Source organism: Equus quagga, chromosome 17 (assembly GCF_021613505.1).
Source record: "Equus quagga isolate Etosha38 chromosome 17, UCLA_HA_Equagga_1.0, whole genome shotgun sequence".
NCBI lineage: Eukaryota > Metazoa > Chordata > Mammalia > Perissodactyla > Equidae > Equus > Equus quagga.
In genome coordinates, this window is record NC_060283.1 from 24,835,622 (window position 1) to 24,862,626 (window position 27,005).

The 27,005-nt window shown below is 46.5% G+C and overlaps 1 protein-coding gene across 3 annotated transcripts in view; it reads left to right on the forward strand.

Annotated features, from left to right (window-relative positions):
* Positions 1-25,781, forward strand: part of EXT2 (exostosin glycosyltransferase 2) — a 145,178-nt gene extending 119,397 nt beyond the window's left edge. For all 3 annotated transcript variants that reach the window (XM_046643227.1, XM_046643228.1, XM_046643226.1), the window contains 4 exons: positions 14,791-14,934; positions 16,896-17,024; positions 18,723-18,805; positions 24,966-25,781. In XM_046643227.1, coding sequence (XP_046499183.1) covers positions 14,791-14,934; positions 16,896-17,024; positions 18,723-18,805; positions 24,966-25,104 — 495 coding nt within the window. In that variant the 3' untranslated portion in view covers positions 25,105-25,781. The remainder of the gene's footprint in view (positions 1-14,790; positions 14,935-16,895; positions 17,025-18,722; positions 18,806-24,965) is intronic.
* The last annotated feature ends 1,224 nt before the right edge of the window (positions 25,782-27,005 follow it).

The window sequence follows — 27,005 nt, forward strand, 5'->3', positions numbered from 1 at the left end:
GAGCAGGTTTACTTCTTGGTGCCCAAAAACTGATTCCTCGGGTTCACATTAATTGTGATTATGTGAAATCTGCTGTTATCTCTTGGTTTAGATCAGGTGGTGGCAACCTTTAAAAGTAGTATTTCTTGAAGCAATCCTCTGAGAAATACTCAACTCAATTAGAAAATGTAACATAAGGATTATAGGTATTCCAGAGGGAGAAGGGAGGGAGAAAGGAGCCAGAGAGCTTGTTCAAAGAAGTAATAGCAGAGAATTTCCCAAACCTGGGGAAGGAGCTGGAAGTACAAGTAAAGGAAGGTAATAGAACTCCTGATTGCATCAATGTAAAAAGATCTAGGCATATATTAGTAAAACAGGCAAAAGTCAATGACAAAGAAAAAATATTAAGGGCAGCAAGGCAGAAGAAATGAACCTACAAAGGAGCTCCTGTCAGGCTTTCAGTGGATTTCTCAGCAGAAACCTTACAGGCTAGGAGAGAGTGGAATGATGTATTCAAAATTCTGAAAGACAAAACTTTCAGCCAAGAATATTCTATCCGGTGAAAATATCTTTCAGGTATGATGGAGAAATAAAAGCTTTCCCAGATAAACAAAAGCTGAGGGAGTTCATCGCCACAAGACTCCCCCCGACCCTTTACAAGAAATGATCAAGAAAGCCCTCATACCTGAAAGAAAAAAAAAGAAGACTTTACAAGGCTTGAGCAAGGAGATAAATAGGCAGACAAGATCAGAAAACTACAGCTCTCTATCAGAACAGGCTAGCAAACAGTGATAACATTAAAGATAAAGGGAAGGAAAACAGCAAAAATAACTATTATTGCTTCATTTTAACCACAAACTCACCACTCAAAATGGAATAAGTTGTGAAAACAATAACTTAGAAGGGGGAGAGGAGAGGGATGGAACCTGCTTAGACTAAGGGAATAAGAGCCTAGCAGAAAATGGACTGTCTCATCTACGAGATCTTTTATACAAACCTCATGGTAACCACTAAACAAAGTCAGAAGAGACAAAAATGATAAATAAAGAGAAAACCATCATAGAGAATCACCAAACTGAACTGGCAGTCCAAAATACACGGACGAGAGACAACGGACGTGCAGGACAACGGGAACAAGTGATGAAATGGCAGCACTAAGCCCTCATGCAGCAGTAATCACTCTAAATGTAAGTGGACTGAACTCTTCCATCAAAAGACACAGAATGGTGAGCTGGGTTTAAAAACAAGACCCGATAACATGCTGCCTCCAGGAAACACATCTCAGCTCTAAAGACGAACACAGGCTCAGAGTGAAGGGACGGAAGACGATACTCCAAGCTAATGGCAAACAAAAGAAAGCAGGTGTTGCCATACTTATATCAGATGAAGTAGACTTCAAGATAAAAATGGCAATGGGAGACAAAGAGGGGCAGTATATGATGATAAAAGGGACACTCCACCAGAAGGATGTAACGCTTATGAATATACGTGCACCTAACACAGGAGCACCGAAGTACGTAAAGCAGCTATGAACAGACCTAAAAGGAGACATTAACAGCAACCTAATAATAGTGGGGAACTTAACATGCCACTCACATCGATGGACAGATCATCCAGACAGAAAGTCAACAAGGAAACAGAGGAATTAAATGAAAAACTAGGCCAGATGGAATTAATACATACATAGAACACTCCATCCAAAAACAGCAGAACACACATTCTTCTCAAGTGCACATGGAACATTCTCAAGGATCTACCATTTATTGGGAAACAAGGCAAGCCTCAATAAATTGAAGAAGATTGAAATCGTATCAAGTATCTTTTCTAATCATAATGCTCTGAAACTAGAAATCAACCACAAGAAAAAAGCTGGGAGAGTCACAAATATGTGGAGACTAAACAACATGCTACTGAACAAACAATGGATCATTGAAGGAATTAAAGGAGAAATAAAAAATATCTCGACACAAATGAAAATGAAAATTCACCATACCAACTCATGTGGGATGCAGCAAAAGCAGTCCTAAGAGGGAAATTCATAGCAATAAAAGCCCGCCTTAACAAACAAGAAAAATCTCAAGCAATGTTAAACTACACATGTCAAAAGTGGAAAAAGCAGCATAAACAAAGCCCAAGTCAGTGGAAAGAGGGAAATAATAAAAATTAGAGCAGAAATAAATGAAATTGAAACAAACAAAAAAACAGACAGTAGAAAGGATCAGTGAAACTAAGAGCTGGTTCTTTGAGAAGGTAAACAAAATTGGCAAACCTTTATCCAGACTCACTACAGAAAAAAGAGAGAAGGCTCAAATAAATCAAATTAGAAATGAAAGAGGAGAAATTAGAATAGATAGCACAGAAATACAAAGGATTAGAATAGAATACTGTGAAAAACTATATGCCAACAAATTGGACGATCTAGAAGAAATGACAAATCCTTAGACTCATACAAACTCTCAAAACTGAATCAAGAAGAAATAGAGAATCTGAATAGACCAATCACAAGTAAAGAGACTAAAATAGTAATCAAGAACATCCCAAAAAATAAAAGTCCAGGACCAGATGGCTTGTCTAGATAATTCTACCAAACATTCAAAGAAGATTTAATACCTGTCCTTCTCAAATTATTCCAAAAAATTGAAGAAGATGGAACACCTCTTAACACATTTTATGACCCAGCATCACTCTGATCCCAAAGCCAGACAAGGACAACACAAAAAAGGAAAATTACAGGCCAATGTCACTGATGAACATAGGTGCAAAAATCTGCAGCAAAATATTGGCAAACCAAATACAGCAGTACGTGAAGAGGATCACACATCATGATCAAGTGAGATTTATACTAGGGACTCAGGGATGGTTCAACATCCACAAATCAGTCATTGGGAGACACCCCATTAACAAAATGAGGAATGAAAAATCATGTGATCATCTCAGTAGATGCAGAGAAAGCATTTGACAAGACCCAACATCAGTTTATGATAAAAACTCAATAGAATGGGTATAGAAAGACAGTACTTCAACATAATAAAGCCAAAAAATGACAAACCCACAGCCAACATCATACTCAGTGGGGGAAAACTGAAAGCCATTCCTCTGAGAACAGAAACAAGACAAGGGTGCCCACTCTCGCCACTCTTATTCAACATGGCACTGGAGGTTTTGGTCAGAGGAATTAGGCAAGAAAAAGAAATGAAAGTATCCAAATTGGCAAAGACGAAGTGAAACTCTCTGTTTGCAGATGACATGACTTTATATATGGAAAACTCTAAAGAATCCATCAGAAAACTATTAGAAATAACAACCACAACAAAGTTGCAGCATACAAAAATCAGTTGCATTTCTGCACTCGAGTAATGAACTATCAGTAAGAGAACTCAGGAATACAATCCCATTTACAACTGCAACAAAAAGATTAAAATATCTAGGAATAAATTTAACCAAGGAGGTGAAAGACCTATACAGTGAAAACTATAAGACATTATTGAAAGAAGTTGATGATGACATAAAGACATGGAAAGATATTCCATGCACATGGATTGGGAGAATACACATAGCTAAAATGTCCATACTACCTAAAGCAATCTACAGATTCAGTGCAATACAAATCAGAATCCCAAGGCATTCTTCGCAGAAAAAGAGCAGAGAATCCTAAAATTCATATGGGGCAACAAAAGACCCCAAATAATTAAAGTAATCCTGAGAAAAAAGAACAAAGCTGGAGGCACCACAATCCCTGATTTCAAAATATACTACAAAGCTATAGTAATCAAAACAGCATGGTAGTGGGACAAAAAAACAGACACAAAGATCAATGGAGCTGAACTGAAAGCCCAGAAATAAAACCACACGTCTATAGACAGCTAATCTTTGACATGGGGGCTAAGAACATAGAGTGGAGAAGGAAAGTCTCTTCAATAAATGGTGATGGGAAAACAGGACAGCCACATGCAAAAGAATGAAAGTAGAACATTATCTTATACCATCCACAAAAATTAACTCAAAATGGATTAAATACTTGAAGGTAAGACATGAAACCATAAAACTCCTAGAAGAAAATATAGGCAGTACTCTTTGACATCTGTCTTAGAAGGATCTTTTCAAATACTGTGTCTACCTGGGCAAGGAAAACAAAAGAAAAAATAAACAAATGGGACTTCATCAGACTAAAGAGCTTTTGCAAGGCCAAAGAAACCAGGAACAAGATGAACAAGACAACCCACCAAGTGGGAGAAAATATTTGCAAATCATATATCCAACCAGGGGTTAATCTTCAAAATATATAAAGAACTCACACAACTCTACAACGAGAAAACAAACAACCTGATCAAAAAGTAGGCAGAGGATATTAACAAGACATTTTTCCTAAGAAGATATAAGGATGGCCAACAGGAGTGTGAAAAGATGTTGACATCAGTAATCATCAGGGGAATGCAAATCAAAACTGCATTGAGATATCACCTTACACCTGTTAGAATGGCTATAATCACCAAGACAAAAAATAACAAATGTTGGCGAGGATGTGGAGAAAAGGGAACCCTCACACACTGCTGGTGGGAATGCAAATTGGTGCAGCCAGTTTGGAAAACAGTATGGAGATTTCTCAAAAAATTAAAAACAGAAATACCATATGATCCAGCTATCCCACTAGTGGGTATTTATCCAAAGAACTTGAAATCAACAATTGAAAGAGACTTGTGCACCCCATGTTCACTGCAGCATTATTCACAATAGCCAAGACGTGGAAGCAACCCAAGTACCCATCAACTGATGAATGGATAAAGAAGATGTAGTATATATATATAGTGGAATACTACTCAGCCATAAAAAAGGACAAAATTGTCCCATTTGCAACAACATGGATGAACCTTGAGGATATTATGTTAAGCCAAATAAGCCAGAGAGAAAGACAAATACTGTATGATTTCACCCGTATGTGGAAGATAAACTAACAGGTGGACAAAGAGAACAGATCAGTGATTACCAGAGGGGAAGGGGGTTGGAGGGCTGGGCATAAGGGGTAAAGGGGCACATATGTGTGTTGACGGACAGATAATAGTGTACAACTGAAATTTCACAGTGTTATAAACTATTATGACCTCAATAAAATAAAAATTGTTTTAAAAAGTAATACTTTTAAGTTCCTAGCCAGCCTTTGGGTTGGGCTGAAGATTTGAGGGCTGGGGCAAGATCCTGATCAGTTGGTGACACACTCTTCGTGGAGAAGGAAGGAAGGACGGGGCTCACTTCTTACGGCCAGGGCCACGGGTTAACCCGCAGCGTGGAGCTGGGGCTGACGGAGAACCTCTCAATGGAGCCGTCCACGCCGACAAGGTGCTGCCTGCCTGTTCGCTGCTCTCTGCCTAGTGCTTGGCGCATGGTGGGTGCTCGGTAGACGGTTATGGACGAAAGGAGTGACCTTAATGCGTTTGGACACTGAGTTTCCTTCTGAGGAGTGGTTCAGAGTTAAAGGATTCCCTCTCTGTATCAGGTGGGAGAATCCGGATCTACTTGCTGCCTGCTGCACAGGCAGCAGAGAGTAATTTCTTACTAATTACTGACCTCTGGGGGGCAATGGGATCTCAGTCGTAACTTTCTAATTTAATTTTTTTCCCTTTCTTTCCTTAAAATGAAATCCGCGAAGGATTTTCCATGTTCCATGCTTTCCCACCCCCACCCCAGAAGTCATCTTAGTATCCTCCTAACTCTTTTTTTACTCTTTTTCCTGCATCCTTGCTTTGTTCATCTCTAGCCTTTTATGCGTATGTCATTAGCTTTTCTAAATGGTAAGCTCCTTAGTAACAAGATGCGTGCTTTATTTTTGTTTTCACTTTGAAGTGTAAGACAGTCTCTAGGAAATAGTTGGGGGCAACTGATTTTTGACAAAAGGTGCAAAAGCAGTTCAGTGGAGGAGAGACAGCCTTTCAACCAACGGTGCTGGACAAAGTGGACATCCACAGGCAGAAATGTAACCTTGATCTAAACCTCACACCTTACTGAAAAATTAACTGAAAGTGAATTATAGCCTGAAATGTAGAGATAAAGCTTTACACTTTTAGGAAAAAACTTGAGAAAATCTTGAGTATCTAGGGCTAAGCAAAGAGTCCTTCAGACTTGACACGAAAAGCAGTCTGTAAAAGGAAAACTTGACAAATTGGACCTCATCAAAATTAAAAGCTTCTGCTCAGTGAAAGACCTTGTGAAGAGGATGAAAAGAAAAGGTACAGACTGAGAGAAAATGCTTGCAAACTACATGCCCAGCAAAGGACTCAGCATCTAGGATAGACAGAGAATGCTCAACTCAACACTGAGAAGCAGTCCAGTTAGAACTTGAGCAAAGGACGTGCACAGACATTTCCCTGAAGCGGATGTACAGACGGCCAGTAGCACATGAAAAGATGTTCAACATCGCTCACCATTAAGGAAGTGCAAATTAAAATCATAATTATATATCACTATACACCTATCAGAATGGCTAAAATAAAAAACACAATAGTGACAACACCAAGTGCTGGTAAAGACAGAGAGGAACTGGGGGGCTGGTGGGAGTGAGAAATGGTACAGCCGCTCTGGAGAGACAGCGTGGGCTGTTTCTTATAAAATGAAACGTGCAACTTCCGTATGACCCAGCACTTGACCTCTGGGGTGTTTATCCCAGAGCAGTGAAAATTTGTGCCCACACAGATTCACAGCAGCTTTATTTGTAATCACCAAAAACGAATCAGCCCAGGTGTCCTTCAGTGGGTGCATGGTTAAACAAACTGTGGTTTATCCATACTGTGGAATATGACTCAGCAGTAAAGAGGAACAAACTATTGATACAGAGAACAGCTGAGATGCATCTCTAGGAAATTATGCTGAGCGAAAAAAGCCAATTGCAAAGGGGTACGTGCTGAATGGTTCCGTTCCTGTAGCCCTCTTGAAATGACATTATGGAGATGGAGAGCAGATTAGTGACGGCCACAGGGAACCTGGCTGGGGAGGATGTCTTGAAAGGTCAACAGGAGGGACCTTGTGGTGATGGAAATGCTCTGTACCCTGACTGGATCAGTGTCAGTGTCGTGTTGTGATGTCACACCGTAGTTTTGCAGGATGTTGCCATTGGGGGAACTGGATAAAGAGCGCACGGCATCTCTGCGTTATTTCTTACAGCTGCTTTTGAATCTGCAGTTGTCTCAAAACGTTCAGTTAAAAAAGATAGTGGTAGTTCAATAAGGATCTGTGAGCTGAAGGCATAAATGAGTTAATAAATAGAAGTACTCATGTCTCTCCCCCCAGACTCGATGACTTTAGCTTGCTGTTGGTTGCTTTTCTAGAACTTGGTATCAGGATTAATATTTTTAAGATAAATGAAGCATCTCTGGATTAAAAAAAATGCTCTTGAGGACATCCTCTGTTTTGGTGATGTCCAGTAAAGTTTGCACTTTACTCCAACTTTTGCCTTTTATTGTAAGCCACCTCGCATCGTCTTTTGGAAGTAGATGGGATGCGAATAAAGAATGGTTTGGAAAGTCCCTCTGCTGCTGGCTTCTCCACCCAGCGATTTTGGCGTTTATCACACAGAGGGCACTGCGATGAATTAACTCGTTAACTAATTATTTTGGAACCACATCTATGCCTCGAAGTCAGCCAGGATTACAGAGTTGGTGGTCAATGCCATTTCCTCCCTTTCTTCAGTGAAGAAAACGAAAAGGTTTTGCCAGTGTTGCTGTAGCATCACTGACTGACTGTGACGGAAGTCACCAGAGCGGTGACTTGAGGCAGGAGGAGTTATTTCCTCCTTGCTGGGCAGAGCTAATATCTTTGGTCCCTGGTCATTTAAGTTGAGCCCCACCAAAATCAACTGGAAGTTTTGAAGGCTCAGTAATGGTTATTTATAAAAACAAAAGTCTCTGTTTCCACTCGTGCAGGGTCTAAAGAGAGTAGCCATTCGGCTTATGATCGCTGTCCTTCTTTTAACTTCATTAAGCAATCCCCTGGGACCAGACTTGGAAATAGTATGTCCCCCACTGGAGTTGAGCTTATGGAAATAAAAACGATTCCATGTTCAGTGGGTCTTAAGGAGCACAAACTTAGAAAACCCGTGACCCCATCCTGACCCTTCTCTTCCTCCTCCCATCCCTTCAGACTCATGTCTCTCCTTCCCTTCTTTATTATCTCTCAAGAGATTCATTGTCTCATGAAAAATAGTCGTTGAGTTTAATCTCATTTGGCCGCTCTGTGCTCGTGCTTCCTACTCTGCCCCGAGCCTCGCAGTGACAGGGTTCCACGAGGCGCTCAGCTCGCGGATGTGGAGTTGCACTAATTTGCTACCCAGCTACGGAAGGGCGGCTTTCAGTGGTGTGAGCATGTGGCTTTCTTTGCTAAATGGAAACACATTCACAAAGAGCCTTCAGCTCTTAGAAGATGAGTACTGACGGGGGCAAAGGGTTTTGTCATGTCCCCACCTCCTCTCCCTGCTGTTCTGGTCTCCACTTGGTCGTTCGCGGGCTTACGTGACTCTTACCATCTCTGCTGCTGGCGCCACCGAGCTGACGAACCCCGACACCAACTGTGATTTAGACATCGTCCGTGTCTTTGTTTTACAAGTGAGGGACTGGGCTTGGGGAGATGAGGCGCTTTTTGGAATCAGAAGAGTGGGAAGTCATATGGCTTCGTGCACAGATGGCTGGGCTGGGGTCAGGACCCAGCTTTGGCTTGAAGGAGCTGTGTGGCCCTGGGAGAGCCGCCTCCCCTCCAGCTCTCAGTTGTCTCATCTGTACGGTGAGGGAACTGGACTCAACGATCTCTGCCTTCCAGATGTTCTCTGCCTGCAGATCTCTGAGCCCACGTGGGCAAAGGTCGGCAGCTGAGACTTCCAAAGTGTGAGTTTTCTCCGTACCATCACAGGAGGCCCGTAGCCGTGCCGTCTGGTGAGATGGTACAGATTCAAGGAGGAGGCAAATGTTTTAAAGCCACTTTCTTCAGTGCTGTCTTCCTCACAGTGGTCATAGCACACGTTCCTCTCTCAGCTGTGGCCAACCCCAGTCTGTCTCTTGGCCTTCATTACTGCCCCAGGCCTGAAGCAAGACCCTGGAAGGAGTGGAGATCGTGTCCTTCCGTACCAAGGCGGGACTGACCTCCAGCCAGACTTGGGCAAATAGGACTGCTGCCCGGGGCCCAGAAGCCTTCCTGTGATGCTGGTTTTCCTGCTTGGCTTATTTTAAGCCGAACCCCGCCTGGGGTTGGAAAGGTCTCCCAGGCAGACTGAAAGATTCAACAGGTAAATCTGATACATAACCGAGCGCTTCCATGTATGTGTCACAGCCAGTTGGCATTAGAGAGCCCCAGGTGACAGCTGCAGGGCTCCGTTGCCCTGCATGTCCAGCATTAGCATTTAATTGTGTCCCAGGTGTGCACAGAGGCTCTTTGGCTTTTTGTAAAGCACCCCCTTGACAAAAACTACCAACCACCAGTGTGATTAAAAGCATAAGCTGAAAATGAAGGCGATCACTCCATCCGTTCCACTTCATTTCAGGAAATTCCAAATGGAAAAGGTGAGCTTTGTTCTCAGAGGGCCGAGAGGGAACCCGGTGACGGGCTCCTCTGAGGAAACGCTGGGAACTGCAGGCCGGCCAGCCACCCCTTTCCCATCTAGGCAGCATGCAGGGCAGGCCTGGAGGGAGGAAGGGCCGCTTATTCAAAGACGTTTGCAAGTTCGCTTCCTTGCAGCTCTGCCTTGGCCTATCCAGGCGTGTGGCCACAGGTTTGGGCTGGTTCGTAGAGTTCTGTTCCACTCTGATGGTTAGGGATGGACAGAACCCAGGCGGCGTGGGCAAGGAGAGAAATGAAACCCAGCCCAGTCTGGTGCACCTTGGATCCACGTTCTCCCCATTTCCCTCACTGCTTCTTAGTCCGTCTCGTGGCTCTCGAATCCTGATACATGTGGCATCTCTCTCACCCAGTAGCAGTATCCCTGCGCATCTGCGCCTTTGGAAGCGTGATGACTGTAGCAGCCACTTCAGAGAGTGCCTCTTCTCCTGGAGCCGCCCCGTGGTTCCCTAATCGTATACCCCAGATGGGCACCACCTGTTATTACACCTTCCCCTCCCCCAGTCTGTTTCCTGCGTCTGACTGTGGTTAGCACACACACAGTTCAAAATGCACTCTCTAAGCTGGCTTAGAATATAGTGCATTATCCTCTTTTCAAGAACATTTATTGGGTACCCGTATGTGTATGGCATTTTAAACAGAGTTAAACAAGGCAAGCCATGCTCTTTAGAAACTTACAACTTGCAACTGATCACAGCTGATGAGTTAGTTTCCTTGGGAATAGGTTAGTGAGGAGGAAGAAGATAGGAGATCTTAGCCCTAAAAGGACATCAGGGGTCACTTAATCCCACCCTTCACTTGGCAGGTGGCAGAGGGAAAGCAGAAGAGCTTGAGGATGTCAGTCGCACAGCTACTCCGTGGCTGAGCTGGTTCTGGATCCGCTTTAACCACGTCCTCCTGGTGCACTTTCTGTAGGAGGTGATCCAGCTGCCTCCCGTCCCTTTTAAACAAAGGTAGAAGATCTTAGTTGGATCCTTTAATAATGGGAAGCCCCGAAAGACCTTAGGAAGTTTAAAAAGAAAAGAATAGCTAGCTAGCTCTGCAGACAGGCAAGTGAGCACGGCTGGGAGTCCAGAGAGGGGAGATTTCGATGATCCAGGTGGGAGGTGGTTAGGACCAAGATCATAGAAATTAGAAAGCAAGGACACGGTTGGAGGATGGGACTGTGTTGTTACAGCCTCTGTTTGAATAGTGATGTGGAGCAGGCCTCAAATGTAAGGACTGTTGGAATTATTGCTAAGCCCCTAACCGAGGCATAGAGTTTGTTATAGCATCCTAAGCTTCTGTCTTCAGAGATGTGTGTGATGAAAACTGGCTGAGGACGCTGTATCTGAAGGCCTTCAGCAGTGCAGGCAAGCAGCTGAATAATGGCTTTGCAACTCGAACGTAGCTGTGGACGCGCTATTACTCGAATACAGGGGTGTGAGTGGGGTTTCAGACGCCCGCACTGCGCTGTACAAAGGCATCTGTGAGTAATGCCAGAAGGCTGACCCCACAGCGTTTCCCTGAGGTGAGAAGAAAGAAGTTGAATTCGAGTGGGAGGCGGGTGGAATGTGAGTTCTCGCTTTTCCAGCTGAGAAAATGCTTTACTGTATGCATAATCGACTCCGTACTGCGCTGGGGCTCCGCCGGAGAGGGCCCATCCCGTCCTCTTCCTCTCCGTTTTGATCCTGGAGTCGGCTGCAGAGTTATAGATGAAGTGACAAGGATGGTATCTTGATTGCATCCAGCTGCCTGGAGTAAGTCAAGGGCAGAGAGGCCCGCCTGGGGCGCAGCGCTCCCGGAAGGCTCCAGAGGAGCCAAGGTTCAGGACGCCTCTGACGCTCCTCGAGCGGCATGGCTTAGCGTGCTGTGACCCAGTGCCACCAAATTCAGTCCCTCTGGAGAGAAGTCCGGTAAGTGGCTTCAGCTAACAGGAAGAGGACTGAAATCTTAACAGCATTTAACCCTAAAACAGAGCCAATATTAGTATTATGGCTGCAAACGGGGGCTTGACAAGAAGAGCCCCTTGGGAAAGTGACTGGAAGCTCCTTTGCGTGGCTTAGGGAGCTGTGTTGACTCAAAGTGGATCCGGGGGGTGGGGAAGGTGCCAGCTGCCTGCATGCCCCCTGCCGCACCCCCTTCCCCGCCCCCTCACCCGTCCCTGGGTTAGTTCAGTTACTTGTGCTTGCGGCCCTTCAGAGGTCTCTCTGGTCCCATTAAGGTGAGTCGGTGCGTCTGCTCCTGGTGTGACGGGCAGGCAGGTGCTTGGTGCTGAGAGAAGGAAGCTGGCGGGGCATTCGCTGGAGCCTGCCCAGGCCCACAGCCCAACAGCAGTCACGGCTCGCAGGCTGTATCGCTGCTCTGGGCTCCATAAAACTGTAATAGTATCATGTTATTTTAATCTGCTGAAATACAACCCCCAGAGCTGAGAACACAGCGGCAGCACGTTACGCGTCTGAGGAAATGTCTGACACGGATTCATTTGTCTGCAGCTAGTCTGCTGCTGCCTGCGGCCGATTAGCTCTGTTGGTTACAACATGGTGTTAATGAGGCCAAGGTTGTGGGTTTGAGAGGCCTGCTAGGTGAGCTGGTTTCACACAAAGCAAAGCTTTTTCACAACCCCGGACCCTGCTCAGGACCCAGGTCAGACTCCCGTAAAATCGTGAGGGTGATCACAAGGAGGACCGGGCACGACAGCGTAGTGACTCAGCACACAGCGCTCACCCGCTTCTGGAAAAGCACTGTGGAACACGGCGAGTTCCGACTGTGATCTTCACACACGAGGGACGTCACAGCGTTGTTGGCGGTGACTGTTGACCGGTCCTGAAGTGGACCGCCTCTCTGAACTAAGGAGTGTGCTGGCTCTGGCCGCGAAGAAGAGAGAAAGCATCTTTGGTCCCTTCTCTCCTGCTCAGCTCTCTGCCTGCTGAGATTCTGCCCGTTGGCGCATTCAACAAGTGCTTGCGGCTTGCTGTCCTCTGCTGGAGTGCCACCACGAATCAGACAGGCTCTCTGTCCTCGGGGGTTTAAATTCTATGGGGGGCAAATAGATAATAAATAAGCAAAAAATAACCAAAACAATTTCCAAAAGACGAAGGTTTGGAGAAGAAAAGCCCAGGGTGAGTGGATGTGAAGAATGGCTGGTTAGCGGACGGTGTTCCCCTGGGATAGGAAAGTCTGGAGAGGCCTCTCAGAGGAGGGGACAGTTAAGCAGAGACCTGACTGAGAAGCAGCACCCAGCCTTTTGAGAGCTGAGAGAACGTGCCAGTCAGAAGAAATAGCAGGTGCGAAGGGCTTGCGGTCTAGTCCTGGGGAAAGAGCAGAAAGGCCACTGTAACGTGGGAGGACGTGGTAAGAGAGGGGCTTGGAGAGGGGCAGGCCCCTCAGGGCGTGCTCAGGAGTCTGGATGCTATTCTTAGTCAGTAGAAAGCCATTTTTTGTTTTGTTTTGGGGGTGGAACATTTCAAAGGCTTTGAGGGGATGTTATGGGTTGGAGTGTGTCCCTTTAAAAAAAAAATCCTAACCCTTAGTAACCGTGTTTGGAAATAGGGTGTTTTCAGGGGTAGTAGAGTTAAAATGAGGCCATTAGAGTGGGCCCGAATCCGCTTTGCCTGGCATCCTTATAAAAAGGAGAAATTGGGACACAGAGACATGGAGGGAAGACGGCCAGGCCAGGTGAGGACAAGGGTCCGAGTGACGCGTCTACAGGCCGAGGAACGCCCAATATTGGCAGCCACCTCCAGAAGCCGGAGAGGCAAGGAAGGAGCCTTCCCCGACAGCTTTTGGGGGGCGCACGTGCTGCCAGCAGCTTGGTTTTGGGCTTCCAGGTTTCTCTTGTTTTAAGCCCCTCAATCTGTGTTACTTCGTTACAGCGGCCCTGGCAGACTGAAAAAGAGGGCGCGCCGGCATGCTGGGTCTGCCCTTGGGAGAGCGGTCAAGCTCCTCCCTGGGCTCGGTGACACTCGGGTGTTGGGGAGACCTCTGCTGCCGTAGCATAGGACCGTATGACTTTTATATGTGTGTGGGTATATATGCGATGAAAATAATATTGATTTAAAAATAATATTTATATAATAGGATAGAGCCCACTGGTTGAATTACTCTGTACAGAATACCCTAATATTCTTTTAGGCATGGTCCTTTTAGGGATGCTCTGTAAATAATTATTTGGAAGCAAAGAGATGAGATAGAAGCCTGTGGCAGTAATCTGGGCAGTAGATAACGGTGCTTTGAGCTGGAGAGAGTGGTAGGAGAAGGGAACGAGGCAGTCAGAAGTAGGACCAGCAGGACTGGCTGATGGATCGGATGTGCAGAGGACGGAAAGGACGGGATAAAGGCTGCCTGCTAGCTTTGGGCTGGGGCAGTTGGGGATCAATATCATTTATTGAGATGGAGAAGATTGAGAGACTGGCTTGTCTGGGGATGAAATCGAGAGTCATACATCGGACATGTTGAATTTGAGATGCCTGTTGTTAAGCCAGTTGGAGACGGTAAGTAAGTAGAAGGTTATCTCAGGATTGTTCGGGGCCAGACATAAATTTAGAGGTCATCGGAGTATGGCCTGTATTTCGAGTGAACGAAACTGGACGAGATTATTTAGAGAGCTTAAAGGAGAGAGTAGGCCCAGGCCGGGGCCCTCAGGAGCTCTGGTTTAGTGGTCTGGTAAAGGGGGGAATCGGGGTGCTGAGACGGGGCACCAGGACCAGCTGGTCAATTGTCAGTACTCTTTAACGCTGTGAACTTCCTGTCTTTTAAAGGTTAAACTAAATTGTACAGAAATACATGGGGAAAGGTGTGGGAAGTACCCCACCAATATCCCAAATTCTGTTTAACAAAACTCTATCTGAGAACCTTTCCAAAGATGAAAATCAAGTGTGTGTGTTCAGTGTGTTACAGATTATAGAATCAGGCAGATTCTCCCCACTCGAGGCTTCCGAATGGCTGTGTGCACTGGAGAAATCGATTATTTTTAAGAAACAGAGACTTTGTAAGTCTTTACAGGCACCAAAATTTGCTATGAGTCAGGACAGTTGAAGACAGGGTTCCATTTCCTCTTCCTTTGTGCCTCCATTAAGGAGAGAGCCTATTTCCTTGGTCATACGCAGGACGTCGCCCACCGTGGCCCAGTTCAGGGAGCTTTCCTCTGCGTTACTTGAAATTTCCAATTCGGTTTTGATGACTCTGCACCGGGCTGCCGTCTGACCTGGGAGCTGACGATTGGTGTGTTTCTGTCCTTAGGTCTGGCGGGAGTTTCCTGACCGCCTGGTGGGCTACCCGGGCCGCCTGCATCTCTGGGACCATGAGATGAACAAGTGGAAGTACGAGTCTGAGTGGACGAACGAGGTGTCCATGGTGCTCACGGGGGCGGCTTTCTATCACAAGGTGAGGCGGGCGGCCGGGCGGGTGCGTCTGGTCTGCAGAGCTGAGGTCCGGGACTCCTTTCATCTGGTCCAATTTAATTTTGGCTGAGTTCAGAAAAAGTGTTCTACTCAAGGGTTAGGAAGCCCATGTTGTGTGATATTTTTGTAAAAGTAAAGTTACTGTTTTTCTAATTATAAAAATAATACATGCTCATAATAAGAAATATGGAAAATCAGAACAAATTTTATTGTATAGGAAAGTGACTTATAGTCCTGTCACTTAGAGATGACCGTTATTATTGTTAGATGTTTTTTCCAGCTTGCCTTTTCTTTATGTATTTATTTATTTATTTACATACACACAGACAGGTGTAAATGTTCTCATTAGCTGCTTTTTGCATGTATTATATTGTGAGTTTTTATGTCATTAACATTTCTTCGTAAACAATTTCTTCTTAATTGCTGATATGCCGTTATATTAATAGTTCATAAGTCAAGTAGAACTGTTCTTTCATCTTTGGATATTCAGAGCGTGTCTATTTTTTTGTTATTTAAATGATGCTTGATGTCTGGAGTTTCCTTTGTGATCAGTATTCATTTTCATGACTGTTTGTGCTTGTGATCATTATGATGCTTTCCTAGAAGTAGAATTATGTCAAAGGGAAGGAACGTTTTGAGGAGGTTTTCATATATATATTTGTCTGTTTTCATTATTGTTTGTGCCAATTTATACTCCCACCAGCAAAATATAAAACCTTCTTGCCGTATTCCCCCTTGCATGAAATATGTGGGGAAAAAAGTAAAATCAAACTTAGCTCTTTCAATAAGTGAAATGGATCTTCTTTTCACTTTGATTGGATCACTATGAGGTTGAAATTCCTTTTGCGTCTTCTTAGCCTGTTGCATTTCCTCTCCTGGGAATTGTCACTCCGTGATTTTGACTCTTTTTCTTAGGGACAGATTGAAGGGTCTGCATAGGACTTCAGAATATTCGGCTTGGTGCTAGGGTGCTCCCTGGGCCTGTGTGGTTTAATTAAACAGTAACAGCTTGTCCATTGTCCGCAGTGGCGTCAGAACTGGTGTCGGGAAGACGCATTCACCCGGCGCGGTTAATTTAACTCAGCTGTGTTTACATCGAGGCCTCTTGTTATCTCAGCACTGCTGCCCTCGTAGTTTTCATGGCTCTGGATCCAGAAATGGGTTTTTGTTCTTAGCAATAAGTAAATAAATAAGGTTTACAATTCTCCGGGTTTACTGTAATAGACCATGTATACTTCTTTTTTTGCTCGCGAATGTCTACACTTCTTGCATATGTGTAGGTTGTGGTAGTTTCAGAATGGCCTCATTTGTGTTTTAATATAAAAAGCACATCCTTTTGCACCGTCAATCCACCGTTAATTTATCTCCGTTCCTATTTGCAATCTGTGGAGAGAATGTAGAAAACAGGATCAAGCATTGTGACTCCAGGGGAAGGGTTTAGTAAAGATCAGCATGTAGTGTGTCTCTGGACAGTATTTATTAAACACGTGATACATTGATCGTTCCAAAGGGCCTGCATCCCGCAGGGCTTCACGCCGTTCCTCTCCTCTGCGTACAGTAGGTGGGGTTTTTGTTTTTTGGTGGCTTTTTGTGTGTGTGAGTGAGGAAGATTGTCCCTGAGCTAACATCTGGGCCAATCTTCCTCCATTTTATGTGTGGGATGCCGCCTCAGCATGGCTCGATGAGTCGTGTGTAGGTCCACACCCGGGATCTGAACCCACAAACTTTGGGCTGCTGAAGCGAGCACGTCAGCCCAACCACTACACCAGCGGGCCAGCCCGTACAATAGGTGGTTTTGAAAAGAATGGCAATGTTAAAGATGTTTGTCACTTAACCCAAAGCATTCTAATACTAGAAAGCTTGTCCCCAGGCACGGCTAGTTTTTACATATCAGCCACAGGGAACTGCTCTTTAAACGTTTCTTCTCTCTGTCTCACCTGACAGTATTTTAACTACCTGTACACGTACAAAATGCCTGGGGACATCAAGAGCTGGGTGGATGCTCATATGAACTGTGAAGACATCGCCATGAATTTTCTGGTGGCTAACGTCACGGGGAAAGCTGTCATCAAGGTAGGAGGCGTCGGAGGATCCTTGTCCAGCTCTGCCACCAACTTGCTTTGTGATCTTGGGCAAGTCTGTTTCTCTGAGCCTGAGAAGTTCTTGCGGCTAATATAAACCAAATTTTGGACTAGATGAACTCTGAGTTCCCTTTTAGCTTTCAGATGCTGTGGGAGACACTGTCACATTGTAAAACTGAATCTAGGCTCTGAGAATTTAAACATATTTTCTTTTTTTAATACAGTTTCTTTAGTTACAATTTTTAACCTCCAGTATCAGAGATAAAGGTTATGATGGTCAGTCTACAAATTGTGTTTAAAAAAATACTTAATTTTATTCTGAAAGCCGATATGAATCTAGTTCTGTTAGTTAAAGAATGCAGTTTACGTCTTTCTTAAGGTAGCCCATTTTTTTAGAGACTTTGAGAAGAAAGTACACTTTACACAGTTGTAACTATAGTTGTCCTAAATGTTGTTTTTAATTATTGATTACCAGTCTTTAAAAGTACCTTTCCCATAACATATTAGAAGCTGAGAGCACATGAAGAGCACATGGGGGCCTTGGTATCTGTAATAGATGTCTGTTTCTGAAATGTCGACTTGCTCAAATTGCATCTCTAGATATGGAGAGAGGGTCCACGTCTTGATAGGAGTGAAATCGTCTTGACCTTCTGGATTAGAATTCCATATCTAAAAATGGGCAATGCTTCACGGCCAGGTTCCTGTACTGGAATCTTCTGTCCTGGAGGCTTATCCTGGAAACATGGGATGGCGTTGCCCACTGATTCCTCCTGCTGTTAATTGATGAGAGGAGCCAGATTAAACCAAGGGACTCAGGAAAGCGGAACAGTCACTGTCTTTGCTCTCCAAACTTGAGCCAGTCTTCACCCTGTCCCCAGCTCTCTAAGTGACTCCGTCCACAGCTCACTGCGAGGGAAAGCGCAGACTGGAAATTGCGGAACTAGTTTTAAAGGACCCCCCTTATCTCCAGATTTACTTTTTGTCATGCTTCAAGATGTTTTCAGCTGTGCCCGCTGACTCGGCACTGATTCCTGGTGTTGGATGCGGTCTAGCCAGGCCTTAGGCAGCCAGCTTTCCTCCCCTCTGCTGCTTCCTTATCTTCGCTGGGTTAGGAAGGCAGCCTCCCCCAGTTTGCTAGAAAAAGCATTAGGAGTGTAAGGTTTGCAAAGGTGGGAGTGAGAGTCAGGGAAAGGATTCGGGACCCCTGGATTTTTGTCCTGACTCAAGGGACTTGCAGAACGACCTGGTGTCTTCAGGACCGCGCTGCTGCTGTGGCCTTTGCCATCAGCTGGAAGAGGGAGAAGGGGCCTGTTGGAACTCCGGTTACGGTGAAAGTTATGGGAAGCTGTATTTCATCGCCCTTATGGCTGCAAGAACAAATGGTGTTTATACAAGGACCTTGGCAGTGAGAAAACAGTCATTAAACAGGAATTAAGGAGCTTGTCATCACCACTTCTTTCCAGTTACAGAAGGCAAAAGCCTCCAAGCCCTTTTTATTGGGCCCTTGTGAGTTCTGCCGTGGGCCAAGCCAGACAGGACTGAATGGAGGAGCAGTGAGGGGTGTGGGCGCGTGCACGTAGAGGGAGCAGACGTCTCAGCTCAGAGCAGAAGCATGCAGAGTGGTGTCACGGGCGTGATTTTATTGTCCCTGGCACTGACGGCCAGGTGTGTCTTTGTGCTCCTCTGGCAGGTCACGCCGCGCAAGAAATTCAAGTGTCCCGAGTGCACAGCCATCGACGGGCTCTCGCTCGACCAGACTCACATGGTGGAGAGGTGAGTGGGCCTCTGCCCAGTAGTCTGCCAAGCCTCTGATCCCGATTTCCTGCCTCGGGCCTGTTTATGGGACTTTGTCGGAGATATAAGGACAGCAGCTGGTAGCCATAGTCACCTCCTTCTGCACTGTGGGAATTGGGTTAGTTCAAGCCCAGGTCACCCAAAGAATTAATTTGGAATGCTACTCACTCAATTTGTAATGGCTGGAAGGGTCTTAAAAATATAGCTGGCCTTAAGCTCCAGAAGCCAGACTCTCCGTGCGGACTAAGCAGTTAACCATCCACAGTCATTGGAAGGGAAGCTGGTTACTTCCAAGGAAATACTGGCTTGTTTTTCAGGGCAACGGCTCCATGTTACAGTAAAAGTTTGATTAGAGAGAATTAAACCGAACCCACCAGAGACAAGTTCCTTTGCTCACACGGCTAACACGCGTCCCAAGAACGGACTGGAAAGCACAGCTCTTTCCAGAGAGTGGAGCGGGCCAGCTCTGACCCTCCCTTTATGTCAACTGGGTCAGGTACACGACAGCACACCTTGGTGTGGAATGTGATACTAGGCCTTGTCGGTGAGTGTAAAGTGGGAGGTGTGTGTCTTCCCTGAAGGCCGTTGTAATCTTTGCGGTAGACCTGGGAGTTCTCGCTTGTATCCCAGAGGCCTCCGCGCTTTGAATCTCCTGAATCAGACCTAATTCCAAGCCAGCTCCTTACACAGGACGGCCAGCTTTGACGGCCAGTAGCACTGTTGTCAAGGGACCAGAGTGCACTCGGAGAGTGTGGCGGTGGCCTTATGGATTGAGCCGTCTAGTTCAAGTGTCCACAGGTCTCGTGTGCACCTGCTCGCAGTACTCAGTTCTGAAATCCGTCAGCCGTATTAAAATCCTTCAAGCCTGGAGGATTGCTTTGTACAGAAAGTTGTTTCAGTTGGCCTGGATTTTTCTCTAATGCTTACTCCCTCTTACTCTTACTTCTTACTCTTACTCTCTAAATAATTTCTTTATCTCTTTCATTTGTAAAAATCTTACCCAAATGACATGACTTTTACCAACGGTCAATGTGAGATAATATCCTCCTGTGATTTTAGAAATGTCTGTCAGTGGTTTTTTAAGGATCACAGTCAAGGGCAGTGACATGAACCGTCATAGCTCATTTGCAGGACCCCAATTTTCTATTAAAGCACACGAAATTGTTATTAAACCTCCCCCCACTCTCTGTGTTTGGGGAGAATTCCCGGCATAAAGCAATTATTTATTGTGTGGGCTTATTTAAATCGGTGGGGTTGTATGGTTCTAATAGGACTTGTGGGGAGTGAAGTTGACCTGATAATGGCCTTGACGTTCATACTGAGGCTAAACTCCTCTTCTCTGGTGCCACTGAGATCTTAAATGTCGAGACTTCAAGTGCAAGGTTTAAGTTGGACGTAATTATTATTAAACACTGAAGCAGGTCACTAAGGGAGGTGTGGCGGCTCCTCTTGCGGAGAGGCACCGAAAATAGAACAGGCCACTGCCCAGGTGTCGTCAGGCTTGAGTCAGGTTATATCAGAGCTTATAATTAACAACAACAAGTACACACACATATATATGTGTATATATACGTATACAGTGTGTGTGTCTGTATAAAAAACCTAATCCAAAGCTATATGTAGTCAGTGCCATAGCGAGGCTCAGAGATGATCAGAGGAAAAAGAAGTGACTGCTTGCCAGGTTGACCATCAGGATAATTTTAAGAGGTGGCACTTAAAGTGAGCCCTCCAAGGTCACTGGGATCCCAGCTAATGAAACTCTGGGCAAGAAAAGGAGATCCTAGGCAGGGCGCCTGGGTGGTCAGCAAGTTGAGGGTGTATCTGGCAAGCAGTTACGAAGCCCGTTTTGGCTAGAGCATAGATAGAGTTCTGGCCCATTAGTGCCAAACTGTGAAGGGCCCTGAATGCCCAGTTCAGGAGCCTGAACTTCGCTCCTCAGGCTCTGGTGAGCCGTTGAAGGCTTTTGAACAGGGATGTGTGATCAAGGTGCTGTTTTGAGACTGATCTGAAGTAGCGCACAGAACGGAATGAGGGTGCAGAGACTGAAGAAAGAAGACCAGTTACAAGGCACGAACTAAGCTGAGTGTGGAGAGGAAGGGACAAATTAAATTGCAAGAGATTTTTTTTTTCCCAAGGGAAGATGTGCTAGAACTTGATTTCCAGCTGAAGAGGTGTGGGGAGGTTATGGAGAAGGGGTCAACAGAGAGAACTTGGATTCTGAGTCAAGAAGAATGGTAGTACCTTTAACAGTGTGAATGATATGTTAGAGGAGACGCTAACGGGGGGCGGGGTGGGGTGAATGGTTGTACCTTTAGCAACGTAATTAATGAGGACAGGAGGAGATTTTAATCATGGGCAGAGTTGGAAAGCCATAAGGTAGGTGGTTTTGGAGTCTTGCCCTCTGTATTGGCAGATGTAGATATGGAGCAGACACTTGGAGATGTGGAACTAGAAATCTAGAAAGAAAATTAAAACAAAGATAGATATTTGGAAGACATCTGCCCAGAGCTGGCAGTTGACTGAAGGAAAGCCAAAGGCAGAATCTTTGTTTTTGTTTTTTTTTTTTTCGTGAGGAAGATTGACCCTGAGCCAACATCTGTTGCCAATCTTCTTTTTCCTTGAGGAAGATTGTCCCTGAGCTAACATCTGTGCCAGTCTTCCTCTATTTAGTATGTGGGATGCCACCACAGCATGGCTTGATGAGTGGTGTGTAGGTCCACACCTGGCTAACCCCAGGGTGCCAAAGCAGAGTGCACAAACTTAACCACTACGCCACCAGGCTGGCCCCCAAGGGAAGAATCTTGAGAAATCCTGACATTTAGGAGACAGAAAGAGTAACTGGAAACAGAGAAGCAACCACTGGAGAGGCCAGGAGAGTGCCAGGATCTACAGTGCCCAGAAGCGAGGGAGGAGCAAGGAGCAGGTGGGCGGGGAAAAGGCCTTTGAATGAAATGGTCATTGGCGACTGAAAAAATGGTGTCATGGACTGAAGGGGCTCGAGGGTTACGGAGTGTGAGTCTGTGGTGAGAAAGGTGGTTAGTGAAAGCAGACTACCCTTAGATTTGATGGGCACAGAAAGCAATCAGTCTTGAAAGCAGTTAGAAACTGCGAACTAAACTATTGGGATTAAAGATTGAATCACTGGGTTATTGAATAAGGCACGTAGACTGAGAGGGAGGAAGACATGGTTTTAAGCCATCTTGAGCACCAAGAGATGGAGTTACGAGTATAGAATTGTTCGTTTGTTTTATTTTTTCAACAGTTCCCTTTGCAGAATACATACTTTGCAAATTATGACCTTGTGTTGGGTTTTGTGGTTCAGTAAACTTATTTATTCTTATATTTGGGGTCTCGGATCAGAAATCTCAGTTGCGTAGGAGAGTAGCTTTTCCTACCCAGCATCTGGTTCCAAGATCTGCTGTTGGTTCTTTAAGAACCAGGAGAATTTGTAACTGTTCATCATGCCCAGTGGCTTCACCACGGGCAAGGCATTATGGCAGGCAGACAGTGCTGCTCTTAGAAGAAGAACAGTGTGTTTTGATGCAGGTCAGTCTTTGTTCAAATTATGAATTCGCCACTTGTTAGCTGTCTGACTTTAAGGAATTTGACTTACCGTATCCCAAACTTTAATCTTTTCATCTCCTAAAACGGGTATACTGATACCTGTCAAATCACCGTGTGTATTCATGGATTCAACGGATGTTTATTGAGCATCTTTGTACCGAGCGCTGTGTTCTGTGCTGGGGATGGATGAAGTAATAATACACGAAAGCGCGTGGCACGGTACCTGCAGCGTCACTTTCCTCCCCATTCTCCCCGGCATTGGTCCTGAAGCTCCTGGTTCCTTCAGGTAATTGTATGTGTTTGAAAGGAAAACAGAAAACCATTGGTCCTTTCTCCCCGAGATGCTTCCAGTGCTTCGCCTGTTCATACTTGATTAGAAAACCAACCCAGGGGCTAAGTTACTGACGGGGTCGCTGGACCCCTGGCACAACCTCTCAGGGGGCCACCAGCAACCAGCCACGCTCGCTGTCTGCCCTAACCCGTTCCCCAACCCAGACCCCGTGTGTAAGAAGAAGGTAGGAAGCCCCGGCAGGACCTGGCAGGAGAGTTAAGGACCTTCACCGTTCGGAGCGGCCAGCCGCTTCTGCAGTGCGGCTGTGTGGAGAGAAAGGAGCGCTTCCAGGCCCGGGTCAGCTGGGGGCAGCCGTCAGCAGCCACGCTGGCCTGAGCCCCATGGCCTCCTGCCTGTGGCCCGGCCCTGTTGGCAGATCTGGTTACAGAGGAGACCTTGTCCTCAGGACTCTCCAGGGGCCTGTGGAGCCCCTGTCCTCTGCCAAGAGCCCTGATTCTTCTCTAATACGCTACCTGTGCTGGGCACGGCTGGGCTTTGCTGGCAGAGTCTCTGGGCATAACTGGCAGCTGGAAGAATCTGTACGTGTTTACAGGCAGAACAACTGTCAAGAGTAAGACCTGGGAGAGATTTGCCTGCCACCGCCTTGACCCATAATAGGGGGCAGGGAAGCTGTTGTCGGATGCCGGCTCCATGCCATTTTGTTGAAACTCCTCAGTTTTCCACCTCTCTCCGCATAATTTGGAACCTGGGACTACCACCTCCTGAGTCTCAGAACGCCGCCAGCAGGAGGAAACTCGGTTCCCTGCGGGTCCCGGCAGAGCGTGATGACAGGAGCAGAGGCTCCATTGCCAGTGCGAGCCTTGGTCTGCAACCCAGCTCGCCCTTTCCAGCTCTGGGTCCTGGGGCCAGTCACTTCTCTCCCAGCCTCAACTTCTCAGCCCAGAGCAGGAAGCTGCTATAAGGCCACCCCTGGGCGTATAGAGGAGAGTGCTGTGAGGAGTCGATGAGGCCATCGTGTCAGTTACCGGGCTCGAGTTAGGTGCTCAGCAGTTGTTCATTTCCAGCCCCTCCCCTGGAGCCCAGGATTAGGCTCCTAAATCCATTTGTGTCATCTCGTAGTTAAGGCTTCAGCCTCAGGGGCCGGAGTGCCTGGGTTTGGCTCTGCGTCTTCCCAGCATTTGACCAGTTGCTTGGCCTCTCTGCACCTCAGTCTTCCTTCTGTAAAATGGGGATAATGAGGCCCTCCCTGGAGGCTTATGTGAGGATGAAGCGGTTACGAATACACCTCACACACTTTAACACAGCTGGGAACGTGCAGTAAATATTAGTTGCTGTCGATTTGTGGTGGTGGATGGAGACGATGGTGTTATTAGCTAGAAGAGCTCAAAATGAAATAGTAACACGTTTTTTTAGAAACATACCAACCAAGAGAACTGATAAAGACTGGCTTGTTAATGGGTTTCTTCCTGAAGCTCAAAGGACTCCAATAAAAACTTGATAAAATCGTTTGAAACGAGGCTTTTGGGATCTCCGAGGACAGAGGAGACTCCTTCGGGTCTGTGTCTTGAAAGTGAGCCCCATCTTGGCAGATGGCTCTGCCTCTGGCTGTTTGTTCTCATTGTAGCTCTCGGTGCCGTGTGCCTGACTGAGAGAGAGAGCGTTGACCTTTCTGAAGTCCATCCTTGGGGTCCCCCTGACTTCAAAAGTGGCTTCTCAGGGCTCGTTTCTGCCCCTCTGGGCTGAGGATAAGCATCCTCTTCCTCGTCACCCAGCCGTCACACTCCGTTGCCTGATGGACTAGCACTTCCCACCCGTGGGCCTGACCTGCTCACCTCCGAGCTGCAGTGAGCTGAAGCTCAGATCCAGGCGCCTTTTTCCTGTCGCCCTGCCTTCTCTTTAGCTGGCAGAGATGGGGTTAAGAACTGTTGGCAGCTAATCCACCTGGGTTTGAGGCCTGCTCGGACTGAGCTGGAAGAATGACTGGAATTTGAGGGGGAGGGGAGAAGACACTCTGACCTCTGCAGGCCTGTGGCCTCCGCAGCATCTCCTGTTCACTTTCTCCGCTGAGCCAACCCTCAGAGTTCCCCAGGTCACTTCTTCAGTCCACACCCTCCCGACCCTTGTGAGCACCTGGCCGCAGGCTGGGGTACTTGACTTACTTTTGTTGATGTTGAATATCATGTATTTTGCTCTCATCTCTCAGCCTCTTGAACGCTTTCTCTTTTTTCCCCCACCCCATCCCTCATCCGCTCCACTGCCCTCCCCCCGCCCCACACCCCGCAGGTCTGAGTGCATCAACAAGTTCGCCTCCGTCTTTGGGACAATGCCTCTTAAGGTGGTGGAGCACCGAGCTGACCCTGTCCTGTACAAAGACGACTTTCCTGAGAAGCTGAAGAGCTTCCCCAACATCGGCAGCTTGTGAGACGCGCCACAGATGGGGCTGAGCGCTAAGCTTGGACAAAGGAAGAGAACACGCTCCCACCAGCACTCTCATGTCAGGGTGGGGGTTTCAGACTGGAAGATGACCTCCTGGATCTTGGCCTCCACTCCCCTACTCTGCTTCCTCGAGAACAGGATCCTGGAGAGAATCTCTAAGCACCCTGAGCTGCACATCCTCTGTTCCAGTGTTTCTCATGATCTCCCACGGGTCCTTTGTGAAAATGCCAAATGGAAGCCTTGGTGGCCTGCTCCCCGATTAATTCCAGCTTGGGCTCCCTTTCTTTGTGGTTCCAGTATAACAATCTGAAACGCAGCTTCCATGACTGTAAGACGGCTGAGGAGAGAAACCTACCAGCCCGTTTAAGATGTGGGGACTCGTGTAAAAGGTACCCATGTCTCGCTTTTAGTCATTTCAAATCAGTGAGTTCTTTGGAAGAAAAGCCAAGCCCAGAATTTGGTGCAGAATCTTAACGTCTTGGGATTTGATGGGTGGATGCCTTTGGCCTGGGGCCCTGGGCTCGTGCAGCGGGAGCCCCGACTGCCGAGCTGGGTCTGTGAGGGCCATGGACTATTCGTCTGTGGTTTGGCTTTTTGATATGATTAAAATTATTTTTTATTCTTTTTTCTACTATGTCTTAAACACTGATTATTGGTAATCAAGGATCTGTCTGTCTTCTTCTGTGTGTTTAACTCCATCCTCTGGCCTTCACTCCAATCCCTGCCCGTGTCTGGGAAGACACGTGGCCAGGAGGAGTATGTGGTGCGTGTGCCTCTGATGAAGGAAGAACCCCATGCTGTAAACATTCTAAGAGAAGATGTCTCCCCAGACCTCCAAAGTCTGCCCCCTGGTCGGATACGATCTTTACGGATATCTTGGGGAAGAACAGAGGGCCTCCAGGAGCCACACCCTTGAGTCACTCCGGCTAGTACCATGTTGTACAAGTGGGGGGAGCTGCGACCCCACCCTAGGGGGATGCCAAAATTCCCTCCTTCTTTTGGTATAAACTTCACGTTAGCCAGGCAGGTTCTGGCTAATGTTAAATGCTGCTAGAACACTGCTTTGCAAGAATTGCCGGTCTATTTAAATCGTTAAATTTCAGCATTTTGTAATACTGCACATGTGTGAATTATAGCTCTGTAAGCCCAGTTGATGAACAAATCTACTCTGGCAAATGTTAGATGTTGTGGATTCGAAACAGATTTATCTGGCTCTAATATTAAGATTAGCCACAGTTTGGGCTTTAGCCATAACATATGTCCCCAGAACACAGAATACATAACAGTTTGCTTGGAATATGGATATGATTACTGAAACCCCGTTGTGTTCCAGTTGAAGTCGCGAATACACCACCCATTGTTCTGCTGAGTGACGTCAAGGTGAGCAGTGACTGAGCTGCGGTTCTGAAACTGGCAGCTTTAACTAGAGTCGCTTCAGCTGTCCCGAGCCTTTGAGACGTCAAAGAAAAATCCTGGAAGTGGCGAAATTGAAAGTGGAAATCGTGAGAGTTTCCTCTTCTTTCAGATTGAGGAGTAGCCTTGTGGACCCTTGTTGGTGGGAGGCCGAGGGACCGTCCCGTCCAGGTCGTTCATTTGCAGAGGCAGACGCTGGAGCTGCGAGCTGTTCCGCGTGGCGCAGCTGCGCGCACAGCTGCTTAGGACGCGCTTCTCATCTGGGTGGTTGCGTGCTGGTCAGCGGGGCCTGTGGGAAGGCATTTTGGTCGCATATTTATGGTACTGGGGAGGGTATGACAGAACCAAGAGAAAGGGATTTCTCTTGTCCCCCATTTTCCAGGAGCTGACACAGCAGATTCCTCTCACTTTCCTAGGGGTCCTTCAGCTTGTTTTCCAAGAGGCAGGGAAGGGGGCGGGGGCGGGGGGGCCTCA